We start from the raw sequence: 27,363 nt of genomic DNA, 5'->3' as shown, positions 1-27,363 counted from the left end.
TGTAAGGGGAAAATTCATTTGTTTTGCTTCTGTGTTGGAAAGGTCCTTCAAATGGAAAGAAAGCAACCACTGTTTGTTTCTTTTTTTATGTATGCTTTTGCTTTGAATCCACCAGCTTTCAACAGTTACCAGTTTTTAATTTAGTAAACTGCATACATCTGTTTCAGTCTTCTTTTTTAAAAAAATTATACATTCTTTGATTGAGATACACCAAAATAAAAAGATGTATAAGTCAAATTAATGAAGATGTACCATTAATTAGTGTATATACTTGTCTTGGAAATTACTGTAGATGTAAGTCCCAATGTTTTTATTATTTTGTAATTTAAAACTTTCATACTTACATAATTTATATATTTTGCCATAAGATTGCATGGTTTATGTATTTATCCTTTGATTTCATGTCTTCACTCTTGTTTATTTAATACTTTGAAAAAGGTATTCTGAAATATTTCCTTTTGAATGTATTGTCCTGAAAAAGAGAAAGTATGAATCTTAACATTTGTCTTTTTCTTTTCTGTTTCATTTTCAGCAAATTACCTGTAAGAACTATGAATGCTAAAGTTGGAAGCATGAGCATTGTAATATACACCGAAAATATAATTTTTTAAAAACTGTCCACACATGCACACTTTTGTTCTACAATTTAATATAAGAAATTAATGCATATATCTTGAAGTTGTCAAACTTTCTTCATGTTTTAAAAGTATAAATATGAAGATAGCAAAAAAAAGTATAAAATTTCATGTATTGCTCAAAATATTTGTATAGCTCAGAAGGATCATAACATTCTTTTATAGATGTGTTAGTAGATAGTGTGATATATGTCACTTTTCATGTGTGTGTGTGTGTTATCAACAACACTGTCGTAGAGATATAGTTATCACTTTTCATCTTTGTGTATATTGAGCAGTTATCAACAACACTGTCATAGAGATATAGTTATCACTTTTCATCTTTGTGTGTATTGAGCAGTTATCAACAACACTGTCATGGAGATATACCTGAACTTTGTAAGATAGTTTCACTCTAAATATTGAAAATGTAATGTAGGACCACTATGACAAATAAGATAATTTGTTTCATGTCTTTTAAGAAGAAGCTAAGAGAATTGCATATCTGAAGTTTTAGATGAACATTTTTATACAACAAACTTTAGTTTTAAAAATAACATACATAAGATAAATAACAATATCAATAAATGCTGATAATGGGTGAGGGCAGAAAGTCTTTATAATCAGTTTTGTACAGAATCTTGAAAGTAGTAATTTTGAAGCAGATTGTTGATTGTAATATCCTTTTGGCTCCCTTCCTTTATCTTCATGACAAAACATCATAAAGGAAATTGTCGAAGTTTTAAAATTTGAACAACGTTGGCATGCATGTTGCAATATATGAACATGCAAGATACAAAGATGGCACTGTTTCTATAATTCCTTTAACTTGGGATCTGTGAAATTCAGTTATTTCTACTGCTTTGTAACAGTGAAATTATAACAGTCATCACACACATATTTTATGCGCTATTTGTCAAATGGAACAAGTAAGGCAAGGTATGATAGGGTATGGTCAGAGTTTTTCTTTGAAACACCATGTAATATCTACCTCCTTAACATTTATCTTCAGTATATATTTTAAAGCAGATCAAGAAAACATAAACATATGTAATATCCATCACATCACAAGGTTAAAATTTACGGGCATAATTTAGGATAGAGCTTACAAATTGAAATCAGTAATACCCGTTGAGTGAGTCTGAAAATATTTATTTTCATTTAATATATTCTAGATCTTAAGATTGCTTAATTTCAACCATTGGCGCATGACATGGCAAAAGTAGCAGACTGCTTAGATTCCTCTGATCAGTGGGAGCAGGGGAATTCCACTCAGTTTTGATCCGGTCCTGACATGCTGTAAACTTTCATTCCGATGTCTCTTTTCATTTGACATGTCGTGGCTGATACTTATAGAGAATTTTTCACAAATGGTCTGTATTATAGCAAAATAAATTTAAAATGACAAGCACTAGGCAAGTCCATTTTAAGAAAATATGAGTAGCTTTCATGGGATTGAAAATTGTCTGTTTGATTTGGCCATAGACAAAGAAAAATGTTGATTTCCTATTTTTGTCTTTCGTACAATTTAAGACAGTGAAGAATAACCAATTATTGTTAGATTTGGTATGGAAAAAATATTGTTAAAATTATCTGAAATAAAGCTCCGGTGGTTTTTATGTAAAAGGATCATGTTGTTCAATGTAGATTAATGTTGTGCACTGCGCCAGCGTACCAGCACAATTACGTGCATTCTCCTAGAAGTCTTTTTCTGTGCTTGCTAAAGAAATGTTTAAAAATTGATTTCTCAGTGAAACAAAACATAATGAATACCAATTTTGAGTTTCATTAACCAGCCTTTATCCACACTTAATCTGTAGAGGGGTCAAATAGTGTGACTATTATTGATGACATTATATCCTGCAAATCAGATTTTGTTTCCACTCAAAGGACTTCATGGATTGAATACAGTATTTAGTATATGGCTTTACAGTAACATGACCTAGGGCAGGTTTGCTGTTCTCTTTTTCTTGACAAAACATAATCTAGGTATGATCCCAGTCTGACTTGGATGTTTCTTCTTCATTTGCATCATATAGTGGGGATGTGGTGGGGAGGGGTTGAGTGGTCTGGATTGGGTGGGGTGTGATGTGGATGGGGTCGGGTGGAGTTGAGCATCAGATTTGTAGGGGCAAGTTATTTTTCTATTAAGGTTTTTGAAAATTATATAGCTTACATTTCATAAGTTTGTAGTTGAGACATTTTATTCAATGGAGCTCTTATTGATCTTAGTGTTGCAGATAAAGGTTATTTCTTTTATGTAAAGTTTAGATAACCATACTTTATCTACAATCAGATGTAGGTGACACAGTTTATGTAAATATGACCTTCCTTACATATGCAGATAATATCTTTAGATAGTCTTAGCATTGGAACACTTATATGAATCAGATGTATAATTATGAAGAGTGATCAAAAAAGTTTTAAAAAATCATATTTCTAGATTCTCCTACAGTATCACATTGAGATTTTGTATATTTTAAGATCTCTCCCAGACAGCTGTGAATGAAGGAGAGAAAACTCAAAAGAAGAGTCACAGAAGAACAGGAAGTAGGGGCAACATCGATCTTCCTGTTTTAAAACCCTTACCTCAGTCTCTGGCATATGATATGAGGTGAGTCAGCTAAGAATCCTTAGTGATTACTAGCCAATCTACTGCCTTTGCTCTTTTTGCTGTCAGCATGTCAGGTTGATTAAAATAATTGATTTTCTTGTTGAAATTTGCATACTACAGCAATGTTGTTAATTGATAATTGCCCAGCATTTTTTTAAGTAAACAAAAACTAGAAAAAATTAAAAATGATAACTGGCAAACCTTCACAACACAAGAGTTAAGTTTACGTGGTGCAGGTAAATGAATGTTTGTTTCACTTACTAGTATAACTTATAGCAGATGATGCTAGACATGGTAAACATGGAAATTCCTGTACAGATCTGCCAGTTTAAATCCTGCCAATCTGACATCCATTTGGGTGTCATGATGGTCATTTTGTCAGTCTTAAAATCACTACTTCTTTGGAGTGGATGGTCCTATTGACATAAGGTTATCATTTAGAGATTTCTTATGATGGCCCTAAATGAACATGGTTTCTCTCTGACACACATAATGGCTGTTGTGGTGACTATTTTAAAAATCTTGTTATCACTACCCCTCCAGAGAATGGGCTTATTGACTTGGGATTTTCACTGAATGACTTTTTATGTCTAGTTGGTCCTAAATGAAAATGGTGAGTGCTGATTTAACATCCAATATGGCCAACACTGCAGCCTTCTTAAAAATCATTGCTTTTGCAACTTCTACCTAATGAATGGTCATATCAACATAATGTTTTCACAAAAAGACCTTTTATGATGTTTATTTGGTCCTAAATGAAAATGCTGTCCCACAGATATCCCATAAGACTTTTTATAATGTCTACTTGGTCCACAATAAAAATGTTCTCCACAGATATCCCATAAGACTTCTTATAATGTCTACTTGGTCCACAATGAAAATGCTGTCCCACAGATATCCCATAAGACTTTTTATAATGTCTACTAGGTCCACAATGAAAATGCTGTCCCACAGATATCCCACAAGACTTTTTATAATGTCTACTTGGTCCACAATAAAAATACTGTCCCACAAATATCCCATAAGACTTTTTATAATGTCTAATTGGTCCACAATGAAAATTCTGTCCCACAGATGTCCCATAAGACTTTTTACAATGTCTAATTGGTCCACAATGAAAATGCTGTCCCACAGATATCCCATAAGACGTTTTATAATGTCTTATTGCTCCACAATGAAAATTCTGTCCCACAAATATCCCATAAGACTTCTTATAATGTCTAATTGGTCCACAATGAAAATGCTGTCCCACAAATATCCCATAAGACTTCTTATAATGTTTAATTGGTCAACAATGAAAATTCTGTCCCACAAATATCCCATAAGACTTCTTATAATGTCTAATTGGTCCACAATGAAAATAGTGCTAAGCCGATCTCCAATTTCATGGCCAAAGTGGCCATCTTGAAAAAAAATGTATCAGTACTTTTCCAAAGTTGAAAGTTTTAGCTACTAAAACACTTTGTATGACATTTAGTTTGTCCTAAATGAAATTGGCTCTGATCAAACATGCATTTTGGCCACCATGATAGTAAATCATGACAATCATGTTTTTACCGAAAGACTTCTAATGATATCTAGGTGGAAAAAAATGGTGCTGATAAGTGGTGGCCGTCTTGAAAATCATGGTATCACTACTACTGCTGAAGAGATGGTCATATCAATCTGGGATTTCCACAGAACACTTATAGATCCTAAAAGAAAACAATGTTGAAACTTCTAAAACTTGAAAAATCTCTTAACTGCTTTGTCTCCTAAACAGATATTGTTATAAACATAAGAAACCACTTCTTTGTTGCAGTATAATTATTCCGATATTAATATTAAACTTATCTAACCTCCAGATTAGCTGACATGAAGGTCATCCTGAACATCTTTTTATGGCTACTTCAAAAGAGATGTTTTATTGAAATGGGATTTTCACTAAAACAGTTATAGCAATATCTAGTTGGTTCTGAATGAAAATGGAGATCATCCGACCTTCACTGTAGCACCATAGTGACAATCTTGTAAATCCTGTTATCACTCATGCATGAAAGAAGGCATCAGGATCGGGTTTTCACTAAAACACTCTTTGCATTAATTTAATTGGTTCAGAATGAAAATGGTGCAGATCTGACCTGCAACCTAATTGTACTTTTGTGAATGAATATTGAAAACTAGCCCTAATGGACCTTGGAGTCAAGTCAGTGGTCATTGCTTGCATTTTTGTACATCACTGAGCTTATGAACACAGTGGCTTGTGCATGTACACATGTCAGACTTGGTATTTAGTTAATAAAAACAAGTTAATAGCACTGTGGCTTTGACTTTTAGGTTAGAAGTCTAGATCAAGTATATAGACTCCATATTCATAAAACTCCAGAACTTGAGTGCTCACACAAACTCAAAATTACATTTGTTTTAAGTTCTATCTTAATGATTGTCTTATTCCTGGAACCAGCCAGATTTTTAGGGCTTATTTTCAACCATACAATAACTTTTCTTCCTGTTAAGACTCGATGATCTCATGCTAAGTAACAGAAAGAAGCAAAACCAAGAAGTTTTGTACAGTCAGCAAATAATTCTCTTCAAAACACACACAAAATTTTGGGAGGCCTGCAATGATTGTGTTATACCCGAATCCATGTTCAATGAAAATGTAAGAAGAGCTTACAGTATTTTGAATTATATCCTCAATAATCCTATCAGTTTTATCACAGGTCCAAAAACATAGAGCATTCCAGATAAATTCCAATCTCGAATGTGCTGATGTACCTATGGCCTTGATTTCATACCATTAATATTGCTAGTTCACAATCATAAAACACAGAATGTCTTTAAATGAATTCATAATAATGGTAATTGGTTTATAAATTCGGGCGAGAATCTTTTATCAACCACCACATTGTTTGGTGCTTGGCTGTGTGTACAGTTTAATGAGTAAATATATGTTGGCTATTGTTTGAGCAATGATTGTACACACAATGCATTGAAGACAAACACAATGAAGACTTAATGGCTTTATTGGTTGTGATCACTAATAAAAAGATTGATACTTATGAGCTGAAATCTTTCAAACTAAACTCTGATCACAGCGCAGAGATTGAGTACTGAAACATTCAGCAATAGAAAAGCTTAACAATTTTATTGATATAAAGATGGATGCAGTCATAAGACACTTTTTTCTTCAAAAATATAACATATTTTACCAAATTATTAAATCAAATTCTTCTTCATTTTTTCACAAAACTTCAAGAATTTGGTGAAATTATTATAAAATGTCAAGAACCATGCCTAGGGGCCCCGAGTGGCCAAGTGGTCTAAAGCGCTCTTCGTTACGGATCACTGCCATCTCACCTCTGTCTGCGGCGGTTCGAGTCTAGGATTCAGCCAATGTGGGTATGTGAGAAAGCTTGCCAGTAGCTTCTCGTGGGTCGGTGGTTCTTTCCGGTGTTTTCCCGGTTTCTTCCTCCACCATTAATACTGGCCGCCATGTATAGCCTATCGTGTGCTGAAAAATGGCGTTAAACCCCACAACAACAACAACAACAAGAACCATGCCATGATGGCATTGTATACAAATTCTTCCCCAAAATGAAAATGAACTTCTTTGCCATTACTTTTCATACTTGAAAAAAATACATTTTCATCTTTAAAACAAATACAAAATTTCGGGAGGCCTGCAGTGATAGTGTTATATCCAAATCCATGTTTAATGAAGCAAGCTATAACAGGGTTTTACTATACATACATGGGTCCAATCATCCTTCCATACATACATACATAAGAAACTGTACATATTTCATAGTTCCTGTTTCTAAATATACTGGTACTTTTTTATTTACTTTTTGTAACCTATCAAAATGAGTATCTACTCAAGGAGGTTCATGAATATGGGCCCTGGCTTGTGGGCAGGATAATACATGAATATGGGCTGTGGCTTGTGTGCATGATAACACATGAAAATGGGCCCTGGCTTGTGGGCATGATAACACATGAAAATGGGCCCTGGCTTGTGGGCATGAGAACACATGAACATGGGCCCTGGCTTTTGGGCTTGATAACACATGAACATGGACCCTGGCTTTTGGGCTTGATAACACATGAACATGGGCCCTGGCTTGTGGGCTTGATAACACATGAACATGGGCCCTGGCTTGTGGGCATGATAACACATGAACATGGGCCCTGGCTTGTGGGCTTGATAACACATGAACATGGACCCTGGCTTTTGGGCATGATAACACAGGGCCCTGGCTTGTAGGCATGATATCTCAAACAAGAATGAATGGATATTTGTCTGACCCAACCCATCAAATACCTTGAATTGTACAACATATATTTTCTTTTTTAAAATATTAATTATAGATTTGAGCAAACATTTAGCATTGTTTACATGTCTTAGATAAGTTTATTGATTTTCTATCCAGTATATCAGGTATCTTTGAACAGGGTAACTCAGACATGTAAGATGATATTTTTATATTAAATTTGGTATATTGGAGCATGTGTCAAGAACATCTTAGAAGGGTTCTATACTCAGCAGTTAAAATGAAAATAGGGTAAAATAAATGGATGTATCTGGCTTCATTAAAATTCTTTTTGGCCATTAAAGTGTCTGCACGAAGGACTTTAATTTCATTTGAAACATGGGGCATTTGAAACTGATCCATTACATTCTTTGATATCTTTGACTTTGTGATTTTTGCCTACTGGAAAAACAAAAAGTTGTGTATGGTTCCTGGCTGAAAACCTTTTCTTCTAATTGTTGATTTTATGAAAGAATTTAAGTCAACTGGAAATTCTTTAGGTATTTTTAGTAAACTAAATTAAGTGGTTTTGACAGAAATGATTGTTGTTGCTACAACCTAACATGGCAATGGTAGCACACTTACTCAACTCATGTTTAGCCATGTGTTCCATTTTTTGAGTCAGCACATGCAAGAATGAGTTATTGCACATTATGTTGATGGTTCCAGTTTCTTCTCTTCAAATGTCATTTCGTGCTAACATCTGAGCAATTGAATGTTGAAGACAGATGGTTGATTAATAGTGTTTTGTTACTTCAACATTTTTTTTTATAAGACATTAATAAGAGTCTTGCAAGTTAGGTGTTTGGTTGATACAGGTGACCTTTAAGGCAGCTTTGACAGTAAGTTGTTGAAACTTGTATACAGTGTAAAATATTTGTTTTTTAAAAATAATTGTTCTTTACCAGAAAGGTTCAGGAGATGACAGATATCAGGACAGACGTAGGCTATGCCAGGGCCTGGGTCCGATTAGCATTAGAGAAGAAAATGCTCTCCACTCATCTGAAGGAATTGCTTTCTGATTCATACCTACTCAGGTAAAACCTTAACCAATACATTGATGGAGCCTGGAATGTTGTCATATTTGATCAAGAACTATATATTTTTGCCTGTTGATTTTAAGATTTAACAAACAATGATATCAGACGTAAAGAACACAAAATATCTGGATGAAATAACTTGCAAGAAGGTAAATTTCATTATAATGAATGATTTATTCAGGTTTCAGATAGAGGCAGTAAATATAGCAGCATACATAATCAGTCCTTTCCGTCTCTGTGTCTGACTTTACAACTACATTTTGGAACACCATAAAATGTACATAGGTCAGTTGATGCTCTGAGCTCCATTTATTAATCATCCATGGGCAGGAGTGGTGAATACTGTGGAGTTTAAGATGCCTCCCAACTTTACTATAACTCTCACTACCTCTGATCCATATTGCCTTCTACCTTCCATTATTAAGAGAAAATTATCATTGGATCAAAATTACAATGAGTATAAGCGCTGCAACTTGTTTTTGTTTTTATGCTTTCACTGCTTTTGGTGGCATCATCTTGATCTGATCTTTCCATCTATCCATCCATCCACTTGTTTTTCCACCTGTACATCCATTCATCTGTACATCCATCCATCCACTTGCTTATCCAGCTGTACATCCATCCATCTGTCCCAGGAATAGTGCACAAAAATCACTAAGCATAGACAATCTAAATTTTATATGCATATGTGGATGACATAAATTGATTTTCTGGTTGTGAAGCAATTTTCCTGATCCTAGTGCTTGCAGCAGGAGGATCTTGATTTTGATCCTGTGTCTCCATTTGTCTATATTCACATCCATCCTGTGTCTCCATTTGTCCATATTCACATCCATCCTGTGTCTCCATTTGTCCATATTCACATCCATCCTGTGTCTCCATTTGTCTATATTCACATCCATCCTGTGTCTCCATTTGTCCATATTCACATCCATCCTGTGTCTCCATTTGTCTATATTCACATCCATCCTGTGTCTCTGTGTGTCTATACATACATCCATCCTGTGTCTCTAGGTGTCTATACATGCATCCCTCAAGTGTCTCTAGGTGTCTATACATACATCCATCCTGTGTCTCCATTTGTCCATATTCACATCCATCCTGTGTCTCCATTTGTCCATATTCACATCCATCCTGTGTCTCTATGTGCCTATACATACATCCATCCTGTGTCTCTAGGTGTCTATACATGCATCCATCCAGTGTCTCTAGGTGTCTATACATACATCCATCCATTGTCTCCATTTGTCTATACATACATCCGTCCTATGTATTCATTTGTCCATACATACATCCATCCTGTGTCTCCATTTGTCCATATGTACATCCATCCTGTGTCTCTATGTGTCTGTACATACATCCATCCTGTTTATTCATTTGTCCATATGTACAACCATCCTGTGTCTCCATTTGTCTATACATACATCCATCCTGTGTATTCATTTGTCCATACATTCATCCATCCTGTGTCTCCATTTATCCATACATACATACATCCAGTCTTCATTTGTCCATACATACATCCATCCAGTCTCCATTTGTCTATACATCCATCCATCCATCCTGTGTCTCCATTTGTCCATTGATATGTCCATCCAGTGTCTCCATTTGTTGGTAGATACATCCATCCTGTGTCTCCATTTGTTCATACATCCATCCTTCCTGTGTCTCACTTTGTTCATCCATACATCCATCCAGTGTCTCCTTTTGTCTATACATACATCCATCCTATGTCTACATTTGTCTGTACATACATCCATCCTGCCTGACATACTTGCTAGTATGTACGCACAAAAAAACACTCACCACAAACATAAAAAATTTCCCTAGCATATTTGTATGCATCTGTAGATGAGTTGATTTTTAAGCTGCTTTAACAGTTTTTCAAATTTGCATTGTCACAATTTCTGCAACACACAACATGAGAGAGAGAGAGATTTGTTTAAATATTAATTATATTAATATACAAAACCTTAAATAAACTTTAACGTTTTCAGTGGAGCACAGAAGCATACACTTTAGAATTATGAGCAACATCATACATTTTTGATTGTTAATACAGAATTATCTAAATATATTCCCAGATTTGGGTATGACTCAAGACGTAGGCTTCTGTAACTTGACCGTGTGTACAAGTACTCCTCACATTATAACTGGAAAAAAGTGTGAATCTAATTACACTTGATAGAATCAAAATGTGTCTGGATTAAGAAGGCTTGGGATGGGAGATGATTGTTTTGGGAGGTTGGACTGTAGAATGTGGAAGTCTATAGCCAACTATCTGAGAATTGTACTCCTTCCTAGCCTACTTCCAATTCACCTGTGTACAAATTTTTTATATATAATATATTCTTGTGTTTTCCAGGAGCCTGTACAAGAGATATGCCTTCCTGCGTTTTGAAGATGAGAGGGAGCAGTTTCTCTATCATCTTCTGTCCCTTAATGCTATGGACTACTTCTGCTTTACTAATACATTCACCAACACCAGTTAGTAACCATTATTGCATTTTTCATTATAAATCCTTATAAATGCAATGACACCTGTCCAAGCTGAAAACAGTTGGGATTTTTTTCTTCCAGAAAAGGCAATGATTCGGAGTAGCAGAAAATAATTTGTATGTTAGGTCATGGGCAGGAACTGAGATGTGTCCAAGCATTTTACATGAAGTTTTAGCACATTTCAATGACTATGTATGGGACTATACAAGGCATATTGTGTGGATATTTTTGAGGTATAGAAGATTTGGATTATAAAGAGAAAAAAACACTGCTTTGTTCTGCATTGCAGGAGTTTCCACATTTGAATTCATATAGATCACAATACATGTAATTTTGATCACTCATACTCAACTTTATATTTTTATGGGTATGACCTTTTGTCAATTGTAAAAATTACATTTTAAAATTTGTACTTAATTCATGGCTTTGGGGCCCTGTAGTTTTCACTGTAAGATCATTATTTGTTGAATTCATAGTAAGCAAGAAATCCAGAAAAATTTACATTAATTCAAAACTTTAGAGTTTCATTCGTTTTATTCATTTAATAGTACTTTGATGAGATGTAAAACTGGTTTTTCCCCAGTACCCCCACCCCAACTACTATACAGCTGACACGGAGGCCTGGCAAAATCACTGGAAATAGATGCCTGTTGTCTGAAAACTTGGTATATCCCTACATGGGTCTTCATAACTCTGAAGAATTCTTGGATGAAAATTAATTCCTTGTAAGGTCTTCACTTACGTTACTTGTATGCTTCATTTAATTAGTACTGATGTAACAACATTATGGATTTATTATGCCCCATTACAAAATTATTTCTTTCCCATGTTGGTTTCAGTGGTGCCATACAGACTGTTGATATTTCCCAGTCAGAAGTTTGGTTGTGGGTCCACAAGTGCCAACCCCTGGGTCAGCTTTGCTGGACAGCTGGGGGAAACAGGTGTTATAGAGATTCCGAAGGGACTCCTGGAAATATGCGTAGAGGTAAGAGTCTTCATTGTCAATCATTAGTAATACTGAGTCTACTGAAATCATATTGTAGCCCTTGTCCTTCATCATTAAACTGTACACAACTCCAAATCTTGCTTGAAATTATATTGTATTGTTGAAAGGCTTTATTTATAAATTTTGTACAAGTTTTTAAAGTCTTGAGTAATGTTGATTACTTCAGATGTATAGTAAACTTTAATTATGGTAGTACCAAGTTATATTTTTGTACTAAATGTATTATAAGTCATCTTGAGGATTGCCCTTAAGCAATATAATTGGCATTATAGAGTCTATTGGTGAATTTTGATTGAAGGGTTTTTACTACTAAAACTTTTACAACTACATATTGTTAGAGCCTTAACAAACCTATCATCTGACTAAGAACAAAATTCTTAGTTTACAAAGTCATAGCTACATTGTTCATTTCCTGATGTACACTGCTACAACTGTAACTGTATTTGGTGTGTTTCCCAGTTGACATTGCCTGTACCATCATCATTTGTGTGGGGGTCAGTAGACAAATCCATTCAAATGCAGAAAGCCTTTGTGCTAGGTTTTAGGGCATTTCAAAACAAAAATTTGATAAAAATCCTTTTGCTAACATACAATGTTAGGATGAGACTTCACATAAATTGCTGTTTTTAACTTAGTAAATGTACAATAGTCACCCATTTCAATGAAAGGTAATAAAATGTATGCATTAGAAGATATTTAGATGTTCATTTTTTACTGAATTGAAACATATTAACATATAACCTTTAGAATTAATTAGTTTCTTACATGTACATATCATTGCATATGTTATCTTACCTTGTCCGGGTGGGGGGCAAGAAAGAAAATAAAGAGGCCCAGTGCTAAGGACCAATCAAATTGACCTGACAGTTTACCCAGGGCATAGAGATTGTAAGTGGGATGTGAAAGAATCATTTTGCCTATATCTAGGATGCACAAAGCATGAATACATTTATGCCTATTATATTTCATGTAATAGCCATTCTTTGCACTTACAAAGCTACCATTTCAGAGTTTTTCGTGAGGTCAAAGCACAGCCTAAAAAGTACATACCAACACTGTCATAAACAATGTCTCCATCACATGTATGTACTGGAAGAGTTTGCTCTCATTGTCAATGTTGTGGGCTCTCCAATTTGAAGGATCATTCTTTGTCACACCCATATGGTCATGCCCAATAAAACACATGTAAGAATGTTTGTGAGTTTTGATGAAAAGAGGATTGAGCTTAATAAGACGTACAGATGTTTCATTCTGTTTAGTATTTTTTCTTTAAATACATTACCCAGTCATAATGCCTTATGAGATCTAGTACTACCTTGCAAATCCTGCCCTCCCAGATAACACTTTGAGATAAAAGGATGTTATATACTACCATGGTGGTGGTCAGAGTGATATCCCCTTGATACAGGGATTGGCTCCAAATCCATCAATATTTCTGTTACTACTTCTGCTCATGCCAAGAAGGACACTCATAGCACAAGATACCTCACAAAAATCATCTATGAAGTTTCTGGAAGCCCTCCTCTCCTAAGTTGGAGGAGTCCTCGCTTCAAAGGAAATTATACTCATTCTATATTTCCGACTTTTCTTTCTTCCTTTGTTGACAAAGTTCTACCTTTGCATTAAAGTGCTTTGCCATCACTTTCTGGTATCTGTGTACTTGCTGCCTATGAAATCACAATAGTTCTAGCTTTAGTTTTAATTTGTTTGCGTGCAAGTATATAGTTTGCTATAGAAAACATGTGTATAATTTCCAATACAACCAGATACATACAGGTTATGTATTCTATACCAATGCATTTAGTGCATGGACACCAAGCTTCACTGATATCCCTGTATAGAGTATTATTAAGAGCCTCCCTCAGGTAGTATTGTGAACTGATGTTATAAATTGATGCTTCATTGACTTCCTTAGGACGTCTGCGAGCACTTTATGATTTTTTTTATATAGATGTCATGTGCCTTTTCCTAGAGGTAAATTTTCTGATAATGGATATTGTAGCACCTACATTATATAGTGCTTTTTATGTGCAGGTTTTTTGTGTTATTTTACTCTATAGCTTCCTATCTGGTCAAAAAGTACAGGGGTGTTTTCCATACATGGATTACTCCCTAGTGTCCAGTTCATGCAATTGTACTATAAGTGATGCTTGAGTAAATTTTATCTGTGTAGGCATCTAAACAACTGGCCTTCCGACATATAAGCTGTTACTAGAATTGATTTTTGCTTTGCATTTGGTCCATGTCATTCCTACAAGTGATGCTCCAGTGCTTCTTCCAATTCACATGCCTGCAGGTCATTGGTGATTTGAATTGTTTATTTAGCCTCCACTTCTTATTACTGATGTACAGGTCACGTGTACCTCTGTACAGGCTTTTGTCATAGTGGTAACCCTGCATGGTTTCTTACAAGTTCAAAGTAGGATACTCATTCCACAAATGTATATAAGGCCTGCTCTTTTTTTGTCTTACAGATTTAGACCATGGGCGAGACCTGTCTGACAACTACTTAACATGTGTAATTTTCTCTGGTTGTTATTCTTGCAATGCATGTCGGACTTGCCTTTTATGGACAAGTCAGTCATAGCTTGAGCGACAAAAACATTATATGCACCCAAGGGATCGTACCTCATCATTCCTGGGCAGTAAGATTGAGAGCAGCAACAAGCATCAGTCACAGTCTCTTCTATCAGAGTTATGGACTGGATATGGTCCGAATATCCCTTAACCTTTCCCAACTTTAAGAACTGGACTACATCATACCAGCCAAAATCCTTCACAACCAGACTTAACCATGTAACTGTTCTCAACCACAATTGGTCATACAGTATCAGCCTAAAGAAAGCAAATTTGTCCAGTTCCATGACCAGCCAAGCTCTTCCTGAGTATGATGCCTAGTTTAGTGCTGTTAAACCAATGAACCTACTTCATGTAACCAGTTATACATGGATTAGTCTAACATGTATCATCCTGCTAGGCACTTCCTGTGAATGATTCCCAGCCTATACAGGCAAACTCATGCATCAGTCTAACTACATAGTGCTGCTAGGCACTTCCAGTAGAAGACACAGTTTATATAGACATCTCCATGGATCAGTCTTCAGTAGTATTTCAAAACACTTCTGGCATATAATGTCCATCATGGTGCCTCCATTTTCAAGAGAATCCTTTTCATTTGCCCTCAAGTCTCTGCCTCCCAAGAGTCTCTACTTAGTGAAACATTGGAAGTCAGAGGGATCTGTCTCATAAGTGCTGCAAATATAGTGGGATGCCATCATTGACATTCTTCTCCAACTGTTTCACAGGTAATGCAGGAGGCATCGACTTCACTACATCAATCTGTAGATGATGAAATGGGCATTCAGGTTCCCTGATCATTATTTGATTTACATAGACGAGTTCTGTCATCATCTTTCTTCATCATCTGCTTGGTATACAGTTCTGAAATCAGGTGAGAATTATCTACAGAAGATTCTGCTTTCAAATACTTCCATAATCTAAACAGCTATTGACATTTCAGGACTGTGTAAGTTGTCAATCGCAAGTTCCCAGCATCTATGATTGTATTTTATCACAGATTTCTGCCCATGTGAATGCTGATGAGTTAATTCACAGTTTTATGACCATGGGATCAAACTGTTATCCAATATTTTGATGATCCTCAATAAGCGGACCATAGATTATATTCTTTCACCATGAATCTGAACGGAAAAAACAGTGCATATCATAGGAGGGTCCACTTCATAACAGAGGTACAACATCCTATAGCCATAATAGCTACTATGAATGTACATCAAGTGGACAAGATTCAAGGTTCTCTACCACCTTACAGACCTATTTGTATCCAAGGTACATTTGCACCTGCCACTATCTATTCTCCTCCCTCAATGGTCAGGTTGACAAAATTCAATACAAACCACCATCCCTCTCTGTCAGCAGGCAACCAACAAGATAAAAGGCACATCCCTAGACTGCATGCAACTTAGAAAATGTCATATAATCTTGTGTCACTAATTGGAGATGATTTACCATGTTGACCTTGGGATCCAACAGTACTCCCCAAGTACGTGGTGTCATGTTCAGCACACATACTAAGCCTTTGGCCACCACTACTACTTCAGCTACAATGCAGCTCCTGTCAGTTGGTCCTCAACCTAAGCATATTCAGTCAACTTTGTTATGCTCTTGGGTTTGCAATGGAATACAGCAATGGGTCATAACACTGTCAGTTGTGAATTCTGTGCAGTTAGTATGGACTTGCAAGAGATGTGGTTTCACACTCAACTCAGATGGCTTTCAGAAGTTGATTGAGTCACCTATGTCATGCTACAAACAACATACTCATATTTTGGAGCAAGACATGTTACATCTCTTGTCAATAAGAATGGCTTAGATCTCATATTCTTTCAAGATTTGGTTGACTAGATATAGACTCTTTGTTCAAGTATGAGTAATATGTTCCCCAGGAAAAGGAGATTTGATTTCATGCAATGGTAAGTTCTGTGCTTCTTTGGTGTAATCAGTCTGCAAGAGTATTTATTCATTGGCCACAGCAGCAGACATCATTGCCTTTGGCCACTTTATTGGGCTCTCATAACAATGATTACATTTTCCAAATGGAGACCAGACCTTGACAGTTGGACTAACTCTCTCAATCAGCAACCATTTGAGGTTGCACCACAAAGACACTTTCAGACTCGCATTGGTGATACCTTTACAAATACATCCTCCGGCAATCATGATCGCTTCAGATGCAAACACAGAGGACTTTTGGAAACAAAGTTTCCTACCTTTTTGGACTGACATTGAGTGTGGCCCTCTTTTAGTCATTATTTATATGCCCACATCATGGGCCATTTTTGGAATGCCTGGCATTGGTGGCTGGCAAACATACACAGGAATCAGGTTCTGATTCTGCTCCATAACTTAACCGTGTTGCATGATTGCAAGTAGCAAAGCGGAACAAGTTCTCTGACCTTTGTTTTCTTGTTTGGGATTTTCACAAGTGTTGTCCTCAACAACAGTGCAGGTTTCAGTTCAACATATCCTAGGCTTGATAATGTATTGGCAGACTCATAATTCTGCAAGCAGGAACTTGAACAAATGGAATGGCCTTTTCATCCCTTAGTTTTATATGATACATTCTTGAGGGGATCAGCTTAGTAGGGACATTAGTTACAAAGTGGAATACTTACAGTTCCAGCCTTTGCCACAACAATCCTGGGCCCATGTGCCAGACTAATTGTTGCTCCTTACACTGGACAACAAATTTTTACAAAAGTCATGTTACTGAAATAAAATTAGTCAATTCTTATCAATTTTTATGTGCTGAACACGAATATGACAGTCAAATTGCAAAATTGGCTCTAGTTTTTTTGTAATCTGCAAGAAATTAATGTTTACATAACGAAATGCATTCCAATAGTAAAAGGTCAACTGTAATAGCCTACCTATAAAAAATCAAGTCATTGACTACATCTTAGATTTCTTCGCCTGTCTCTTGTACAGCTGTTCGGGAGCATCTCTGAGGAGTGTCCAGCAGTAGTCAGCCAGCATTGTAGTGGACCATTTTCCCTGGTATCTTTGTTCCATTGTTGCGATATCTTGATGAAAACGTTCGCCGTGTTCATCACTAACAATACCACAGTTGCTAGGAAAGAAATCCAAATGGGAATGAAGGAAGTGAATCTTTAGAGACATATTGCAGCCAAGTTTCTTATACTTCATCAACATGTCTTCTACTAGTTCCTTATAGTTTTCTGCCCTAACATTTCCGAGGAAGTTTGTAGAAACTAGGCGAAAAGCATTCCATGCTTGTTTCGCGTCACCTTCCAGCAAGTTGTTGAACCGGTCATCTTTGAAAAGCTCTTGAATCTGAGGACCCACAAAAACTCCCTCTTTAATCTTTGCTTCGCTGAGTCGAGGGAATTTTTCATGCAGGTATCGGAATGCTGGCAAAGTCCGGTCAATGGCTTTCACGAAGTTCTTCATCAAACCTAGTTTGATGTGAAGGGGTGGTAGCAAGATTTTTTGAGCCTCAACCAGAGCTGGGTGTTGGATATTCTTCTCTCCAATGGCTACATTCTGCCTGTGAGTCCATTCCTTCCTCATGTAGTGCATTTCCCTTGCTCGGCTATCCCACTCGCATAAGAAACACATGTATTTTGTATATCCTTGCTGCAGTCCCATTAAAAGGGCAACTACCTTCAAATCACCACAGAGGTGCCAGCTGTACTTGTTATACTCAATGGAATTCAGTAGCTGCCTTAAGTTATCGTATGTCTCTTTCATGTGGACAGCATACGCTACTGGAATAGATGGAAGAATGTTTCCATTGTGCAAAAGCACAGCCTTGAGACTCAGTTTCGAAGAGTCCACAAATAGTCTCCATTCTTGTGGGTCATGAGTGATTTTTAAAGCATTCATGAGGCCCTCAATATCGGAACAGAATATCAGATTACTTTCCTTTCTGAAGAAAGGCTCCAATTGCTGGTGGCGCTTTCAATATGCAGTAATTGTGACATCTTCTTCTAGAAGATTCCATTGTTGGAGTCTTGATCCTAGCAATTCTGCCTTGTTCTTTGATAAGTCCAAATCACGAATCAGGTCATTTAGTTCTTCCTGTGTTATTCTGTGTGGGGTTGATGATGCACCACAGTGAAAATCTGGATCACTGCATGCTGATGGACCAGGAGAAGAACAGGTCAACTCACCTTTGTCTTCGTCAGATGAATCAAGAGAATATTCTGCTGGAGGTTCTGGAATAGGAAGTCCCTCACCATGTGGAACTGGTCTCAATGCAGACGGAATGTTTGGGTAGACTATTCTCGACTTCTTTCGCTTCGTTATTCCGCCGGAAAGAGGAGGAACCAAGCAGAAGTAACAGTCATTTAGGTGGTTGCTTGGCTCTCTCCACACCATTGGGACTGCAAACGGCATTGATGACCTTTTGCAATTCAACCACTGTGAAAGCTGTGTTGTACATGTAGCACAGCATATATGCGGAGCCCAAGGCTTGTCTTGGTCACCAACCTTGCATCCGAAGTAAAGATGATATGCCTTCTTCACTTGAGAATTGATACTTTTCTTCTGGTTGGCAAATGTCACTTCCCCACAAATATAGCAAAAATTGTCCGCGGTATTAACACACTTTCGAGGCATTACTGTTCTTTATTGTACGTAAATGGATAAAATAATAAGTTTTATGTAACAGTAGCTTGAACTGTCTCGCACAACGTCTAAAATATTTTAAATGCTGAACCTATCTGATTGGGCTTTATATAGTACACTGCTTACGTCAGCTTCAGCAGCCGCCTGGCATTAGTATAATAGGCCTACACATGTATAGTACACTGCTGACGTCAACTTACTTCAGCAGCCGCATGGCATTAGTATTGCATTGCATCAGAAAATGATGCAATCAACTGTGGATGATGTGAGCATGATGGTATTATGCAATGTTACATCATTATTCCGGATGTTGCTGCAGTCCTACTGGAGAAATTTACACAGTGAAACATAGAAAATGAGGTATATGAATATCTTCAAAACGAGAGCCAATACAAATTTTTCACGGTTATATTCGTGTTCGGCACACCAAAATACTACAGATTAGGGCCTTTTCAAGTCAGTAATGATTTCACTGTTGACCAGTGTTATATACTGAAATGGCCTTATTGTTATACATATCTAAACACATTGGATTCTGAATGTGATACAGGAACCAAAAGTCTCTTCATCCTGATTACTCTATTAAAAATAGGCAAATGAATATAATCTCACTAGTTCACACCAGAGTACGTTATTCCAATGGAGACATCCATAAAACATTGGCTAACTTTCTAGACTATTCAGTTAGAGACAGTTAGCACCTATCAAATTAAACTTATCGTTCCACCATCACTAGCACACTGTGCTGTGATAGAAAAGAGGATATTTCATGAAACAAAAACCTGTCCAGTCTTATATTTGTTTGGATTCCACCTGGTCAGTGGGACTGAACCCTTGACCAATTGGACTTTTCATAGTGGTTAATTGGGCTAAACAAGATACCAAGTGAACTGCTCTCAAGAGCTTAATTAGTTTACCTGTCATACAAGTCCTACCACCTCACTACTTTGGTATTCGGCAGGCAAAATCAGCAATACATTTCTTGGTGGATCAATATAATTACAGTACAGGTGTGATCAATATCAACCATGAAGCCACCCACCCCCGCTTGCAAGGGCATCATATCCTGCTTCTTCATTTACGTTAACAATGGCAGAATAAGCTTAATTCATGCCTTAATAGTGGATACGAATTACTTGCAGTTCCAACAAGAAGTGCCAGTTTTCACTCAGAACGGTACCCTCTTTCATTGCCAAGAATGCGCTCTCATTCATGGGTAATCAGACTTTTGTAATGAAATACTGTCTAATCAGGACACTTCAACTCAAGACCACCTACAAAATCCAGCATGAGCTTTGAAGTGGAATCTTTAAATATGAGAGCCATTGCATCATGGGAGATCATGTTTATTTTCACCTCTCAAACAGGAATAAAATGATATAACAGCACAGACCCTTTCATCCTAGATTAAGTGGATTATGCACTCAGCATTTTGAGAAAAAACTCCAGCTCAATGGCTTTGTTATGCATTTCATGTTGTTGGAGCAGTTCACACAAGCATAGCCTTTGACTGGAATTCTTCATTAGCTGACATTCATGCTGTTAGATGGAGATCAGATTTCACATTTTCCAGTTTTTGCCTCAGAGATCTTTCATCCCAAAGGGCTCAAGTTGATCTGGTGGGACCTATAGCCATGGCACAACAGGTCACTTTTCCTGGTCATTCAACAGATTCATAAGATGGGGCTTCATGACTTACGCTTGATTTGCAGGATAGAAGATTTATCCTTTTTGTAAGCTGCTCCACAACAGTCCAGTTACCTTGAAGCTGTCTCACATACCATAGATGGCATATCTGGGGTAAGGGGATATACCACCTTCCACCTTTTACCTATTCTCCTGAGGTATTGGGTAATGTATTTAATGAAGAAATTAACTTTTTCAAGTAAAATATGTTTACGAATTCTTACCCAATAATAATACACATACACCCTTCCAGCCTTCCCGCAGTTAAATCCATTTAGAGAGCATACCTTCCGCACCAGTAGTAACTGAGATATTTATGGGATTTGGTGCCAATCCTTGTACCAAGGGAAGATCATTCTGCCCGACTGCCAACTAGGTGGGCAGATAATATTTCTGTATAACTAATAGTGTTATCAGGGAGGGCTTGATTTGTGAGGTAGTAGTTCTCCTAAGGTATTATGACTGGGCAAGTATTCACAAAGAAACACATTTTACTGTAAAATTTGATTTCTTGGATGGACTAGGCCCTAATAACTTCAGTGATGAAATGTAATACTGGACGGTCATGCTGGTCAAGCTATACATCATATGTAGCCTCATAAACAAAATAGAACAACATGTAGTTTCTTGATACACTGAAACTCTATATAATCTTTGTTGATTATTAGCCATGTATATATGATGACAGAAGCATATTACCTGCGGAAATCCTTCTAAAATGCCATATTTGTTTGCTTGCTAACAAAACCTATAGGTATGCTTTTGTGAAAATTTGCATATGGATAAAAAAAATTTTTTTTAGGAGAATGACTTATTGCATAACTATAGTTTTTATTTTTTTCTAGCACAAGAATCTTGGTGTTCTGACCACACTAAGGATAGGACACGATAATAGTGGGATAACACCCAGATGGCTTGTGGATTATGTTCTTATCAGGAATGAAATCTCAGGACACACTTTCAGGTAAGTTTCCATGTTTTTGAAGAAAATGAAGTTCAGTAAATATGTATGTAGAACATGAAATTAGTAATTATGCCGGTGGTATAATAGTTATGATCATGAATTTTATTGTTGTGTACAAAAATTGAAACTTCAGTGAACAGTTGTTCTTTTTGTTCTTTAAGTATGTTACCCAATCATAATACCTTAGGAGAACTACTACTACCTTGCAAATCCAGCCCTCCCAGATAATACTTGTAGCTAATAAGAGCTAAAAATTATCTGCCCACTTAGGTAGTGGTTGGGCAGAGTGATCTCCCATTGATATAAGAGTTGCGGCAAAACCCATGAAAGTCTCAGTACTTCTTCTTGTGCTGACAAGTATGCTGTCACCATGAGAGACCTTGCAAAAGCCAGAATCAACTTTGAAACAAGTTTTTGGACTTCTGAGGAAAGTATACTCCATCAATTTTTTTAAAACTTTTCTTTCTATGTCGACAAAGTTCTACCTTTTTAATTTTACTACACTTTGTCATCTTTACACATTTAATTGTACTTAGATACTTGTAGAGGTATCCTATGCTATTTCACAATAAGTTCAGGCTATACTTTTTAATTTATATGCATGCAAGTCCCTGAGACATACAGAAAACTCTTGATATATGTATAATTCCACAACATAGGTTACATACAGGTGGGGTGGCCGAGTGATCTAAAGCACTCACCATTCCGGATCACTGCCATCTCACCTCTGTCTGCGTGGGTTTGAGTCCAAGGCTCGGCTAGCGTGGTTACATGGGAAAGCCTGCCAGTAAGCTTCTCGTGGGTCGGTGGTTCTTCCCTGGGTTTTCCAAGGTTCTTCCTCCACCAGTTATACTGGCCGCCATGTATAGCCTATCTTGTGCTGAAAAATGGCGTTAAACCCTAGAACAACAACAACAACATACAAGTGAGTTTTCTCTGCTCAGACCATTGCACTGAAATCATTGTCTACTCTGGACACTTCACTCAGTGCCATCTACAGGATCCAGTATGAGCCTTGAAGTAGTACCTCATGACTTCCACTAGATTTGCAGGAGGATAATTTTTACCTTTCCATGGCCGCACCCCAACAGATTTAGTCTTCTCCAGTCTGGTTGTATAAAAGCTGTAGGGCACCGGAGGTCTCATCTCCGGGTAAGGGGATGTTCCTTCCTCCACCTCTTACCTATTCTCCTAAGGTATTATCATTGGATAATGTATTTAAGGTAGAAACTAACTTATTTAGTGAAATATGTTTCTTTGCAAATACTTACCCAATCATAATATACATACACCCTCTGAGCCTCCCCGCAGTTACATCCTTACAGAGAGTGTGCCTTACCCTCCAGTAATAATTGAGATATTTGTGGATTTTGCTGCCAATCCCTATTTCAAGAGCAGATCACCCTGTTTTACCACAACCTGGGTGGCAGGTAACTTTTAGCTCTTTTTAGCTGGGAGGGATGGATTTCCATGGTAGTTGCAGTTCGCCTAAGGTATAAAGATTGGGTAATTATTTAGAAAGAAAAATATTTACTAAAGAAAATAGTTTCTTTTGTTGTTATTTTGGTGTTTTTTTCTCAAATTAAAAAAAAATCAAATATACATACACTTTTAAATTTAGTAATTTTATCCATAAAGAATGCAGTAAAAGCAACATGTATAAAATACAAACAGGTAATACTTCCCCCTGTTGCTGTTTGCATACCTGCATTAAAATAATATTAGGGATGGCTACAGAGGTCCAAACAGGTAAACATTACAACAGCTACTTTTGTGTACTTGTGAAAACAAACCCATGGGCATCTATTTCACAAAATATGAATATATCATTTATTCTGATCAACTGTAACTTTAATAATGACAATTCCGAGTATGGCAAATTATTTTTTGCTGGTATTGTTCACTTTTGGGAAGGAAACAAAAGACAAGAGACGCATCAGTAATGATTACATAGATAATGCAAAATTAGTCCAGTGTGAAAAGCCTTTGGGATTATGGGAGGGGGTTTCGTGGTGGGGAGGGGATAGTCTGGCTCATCTCAATATCTGCTCCGGAAACTTCAAAAAGTTCAAAAAACAGCTGCTTGGATCATACTTAGAGTACCACAATCAGAGCACACCTCCCCACTGCTCTGCACCCTACAGTGGCTATCCATTTGATCTAGAATCAAACACAAAATTTGTTCTCTGTGCTATGTTTCACTGTCGGACTCTAGTCCAACATGCCTATCCGACCTCACCCATGTCTACACACCAGCAAGATACTTACGCTTCCCTTCTTACAATCGTATACTCATTATTCCAAGTATGAAAACAAAGTCATATGGACAGCGTTATTTTGCATACCAGGGCCCAGCAACGTGGAATGAATTGCCCACTGTACTTAGACACAAAGACACAGTGATCACATTCAAGAGGGCTCTCAAAACTCACTTATTTCGACTGCAAGAACAAACTTAAAGACCTAATAATGTTTCCTACTTTAAATATTCTCAGCATGTTTTTTTTTATGTTTTCTAATTTCATGTAGTTTGTTTTTGTAATCATATCATTGTATGTTTTTTATCTTATAGGTGTTGTCTGATGTTGTAAAGCACTATACAAAGCCCTCATTATTATTATTATTATTTGAATACAAAGAAATGAGTCACAGCTGGCAAAGTTGGAAATATTACCTCAGTAGTACTTTTGTGATGTGTTTCTGATATAATATGTTTATAAACTGCCTTTTTTCAAAAAATTCATTTGTTGGGCTTCATTGGGTCTCCCATATTCCAAAACAAACAAATGTTTGAAGAATTAGTTGTACCCTAATCAGGCCAATTCAAGTGGTTTGTACGTTTTTCTGTCCAATGAATCATATAACCCGACTGTCTTTTTGTCCATGTATGGATCCATCCATTTGTCTGTTCTCCTATCAATCTGAATTTTTTTCTCCTTTTATTCATCTGTAAGTTGTCCAACCATTCCTTTCTCCATCCATTTGCCCATCTGCTCATTTTTGCATTTGTCCATATTTTCTTCCCACTCTATGATATTATTTAATCCAGCAAACCATATCCAAGCTGTTTTCCTCCATGTTGATCCATTCCTATGCCAATCTGTCTATTCATACTATTGTTATCCATTCATTATTGTGCTTGACTGCCAGTTTAATATGAAGCGCTGTTCTTCTGTTGTCCATTTTTTTACTGACTGCATTATCAATTAGACTGTAATGCAACAAGGAAGCTGAAAATATTTTAAAATTCACTCATGTAAAGGATAAACATAAAACTTGGGTAAACAAAGGATGGGCTTAATAAAAGGAAGAGGACAGAGAAGTCATACTCCAGTGGTCATAATTTAAGCTGCAGGGACAATGCTTTGCTGTGTTCCTACCCAAAAGAGGTAATGCTCATTAAAGAGCTGTTTTTCTCACATTCTTCACCTAAAAGTTGAAAACAAAATGGCAACTTTGTTCACATCTGAAGTAGACGAAAGGATATCTGTTCAGGTTTATCACTTTTAAGTCATAAAAGTTTTGTGTTATATAAAAAGAAAAGTATTCATCTCCTGGGATTTATCTTTCTTTTGCTTGTATTTTTCAGAAGTTTTCCATTTGTTTTTAAAACTTTAACATATCTCGAACTTTTTTCCATGATGTGTCATCACAATCTCTTGACAGGTTTACTTGTGGCAGATGGCTTGGAAAAGGTGTTGATGATGGAAGTACAGAGAGACTGCTGGTGGCAGAGTTGTTACCCAGATATGCAGACTTAGATGGTATATAATCCAATATATAATTGTTTTCCCACCTCAAAAAAACTTACAACACTTGACTCTTGTTTTTTTTTCTCCAGGTACCCTCGTTTAAGAATTAGATAACTTCCAGGGGCTCCTGTTTTGAAAATACTGCTTGTGGACTCTCCATAGGAGGGACCCATCATTACAGAATTGAGACATTCATATGGAAAACAATATTCTAAATGACCCCATTGTCTATAAACCTTGGGAAAACCCTGTCAACACTTTATCATTTGCCATATGGTGATATCTACATATCTTGTTTTTATCAAGCCTTATATTAGCAGGAAAATACATGTTAGGAATTTCAGGTTCTGAACCCTGGATCACCAGCGGTGATGGTGGTAGAGAGAAAAGAGGTTGTAAAACCAAGGTCATTAATCTCCAGTCAACCATGACATTCTAGTGTATACAAAGAGGACTGTTAAATACAGGTTGGGAATATAATATACCAGTCATGCTACTCAAGCTTTCTAATGTTATTTACATTTTTCATGTAGACTTGCAAGATCTGGTAATGTGATTTCAGTAATAGAAGAGTCAGATTGATTTTGTTTGCTCAACATTATTTTGCTTAATATTGAAATCAACAGAAATGTTACATACACAAATCTTTCCTTGACTTCTATGTGGCTAGTATTGTTATGTAGGTGGGTGGTTCTTTGCTTTTCTTCAAATGGTTCATTATCTCTACTGGTCATAGACTGGAACAGCTTATGGGATAGCCTGTTCTCTGTTCTGCATCAATCTGTTAGCATAAGTTTGTTTTCGCTACCCTGCCTAAACTACTAGCAGATTGCCATGAAACTTTACGCACACTTCATCCCATGGTCTAGTTTCACTAAATGAAAATGATGCTGATTAGAGATAAATAACAACCGTAACAATGGCCATCTTGAAAATTTTGTTACTGCCACCTCGCAGTGGATGGTCATGTTGATGCTGGGTTTTCACCAATAAACTTCTTGGCTAGTTGCACCTGAGTAAAAATGGTGCCACTCAGACTCCCAATATAACCTTAAAGTGGCCATCTTAGAAAACTTGTTTATTTTACTCCTCCTGTATGGATGATGGGGATCAACATTCATTTTGCAAGAAGACTTCTTATGGCCCTAAATGAAAAATGTGCTGATCTAATGTACAATACAGCTGTTATGGCATCCATCTTGAAAAACTTGTTACAATTGATCCAGAATATAAAATCATGTTGACATGTTGTTTGTATCAAAAGATTTCTTACAATGTTGACCATAAATGCTTGGACAGTCACCACAGTGGATTTCTATAAAACTCTGCATACACATTAAGTATATAGTCCACTTGGTCCAAAATGAAAATTTTGCTGCTTTGATGTTATGACCATCACAGTGACCATGTTCCTGTCAGAATGGAAAGTCACATCAACATGAGCTTTTCAATAATAGGTTTCTTATATCTGTTTGGTCCAAAATGAAAATGGTGCTGATCTGTTATCCGATATGGCCATAACAGCAGCAGTCTTGATAATTGTTTTGCTACTCCTCGTAAATAAATGGAAAATTGGATGTTCATTGGAAGACTTATGATGTATAGCTGGTTCCGAATGAAAATGTTGCCAGTCTGGCTGTCACTGTAGTCATCTTGAAATTATAACTACTATTCCATGATGGATGGATATGTATACATTTTTCATTAAAAGAATGGCACCAATCTG

General features: G+C 36.6%; 1 protein-coding gene across 4 annotated transcripts in view; it reads left to right on the top strand.

Annotated features, from left to right (window-relative positions):
- The window catches only part of LOC149773657 (DENN domain-containing protein 5B-like), a 126,505-nt gene that overhangs the window by 85,280 nt on the left and 13,862 nt on the right, over window positions 1-27,363 (top strand). For all 4 annotated transcript variants that reach the window (XM_089946075.1, XM_089946076.1, XM_089946074.1 and 1 more), the window contains 6 exons: window positions 3,099-3,228; window positions 8,429-8,557; window positions 10,926-11,047; window positions 11,899-12,044; window positions 21,767-21,885; window positions 25,552-25,649. In XM_089946075.1, coding sequence (XP_089802201.1) covers window positions 3,099-3,228; window positions 8,429-8,557; window positions 10,926-11,047; window positions 11,899-12,044; window positions 21,767-21,885; window positions 25,552-25,649 — 744 coding nt within the window. The remainder of the gene's footprint in view (window positions 1-3,098; window positions 3,229-8,428; window positions 8,558-10,925; window positions 11,048-11,898; window positions 12,045-21,766; window positions 21,886-25,551; window positions 25,650-27,363) is intronic.

Source organism: Sinohyriopsis cumingii, unplaced genomic scaffold (genome assembly GCF_028554795.1).
Source record: "Sinohyriopsis cumingii isolate HCF-2022 unplaced genomic scaffold, ASM2855479v2 utg000622l, whole genome shotgun sequence".
Taxonomy (NCBI): Eukaryota; Metazoa; Mollusca; class Bivalvia; order Unionida; family Unionidae; genus Sinohyriopsis; species Sinohyriopsis cumingii.
This window is presented reverse-complemented; position numbering and strand designations above follow the sequence as displayed.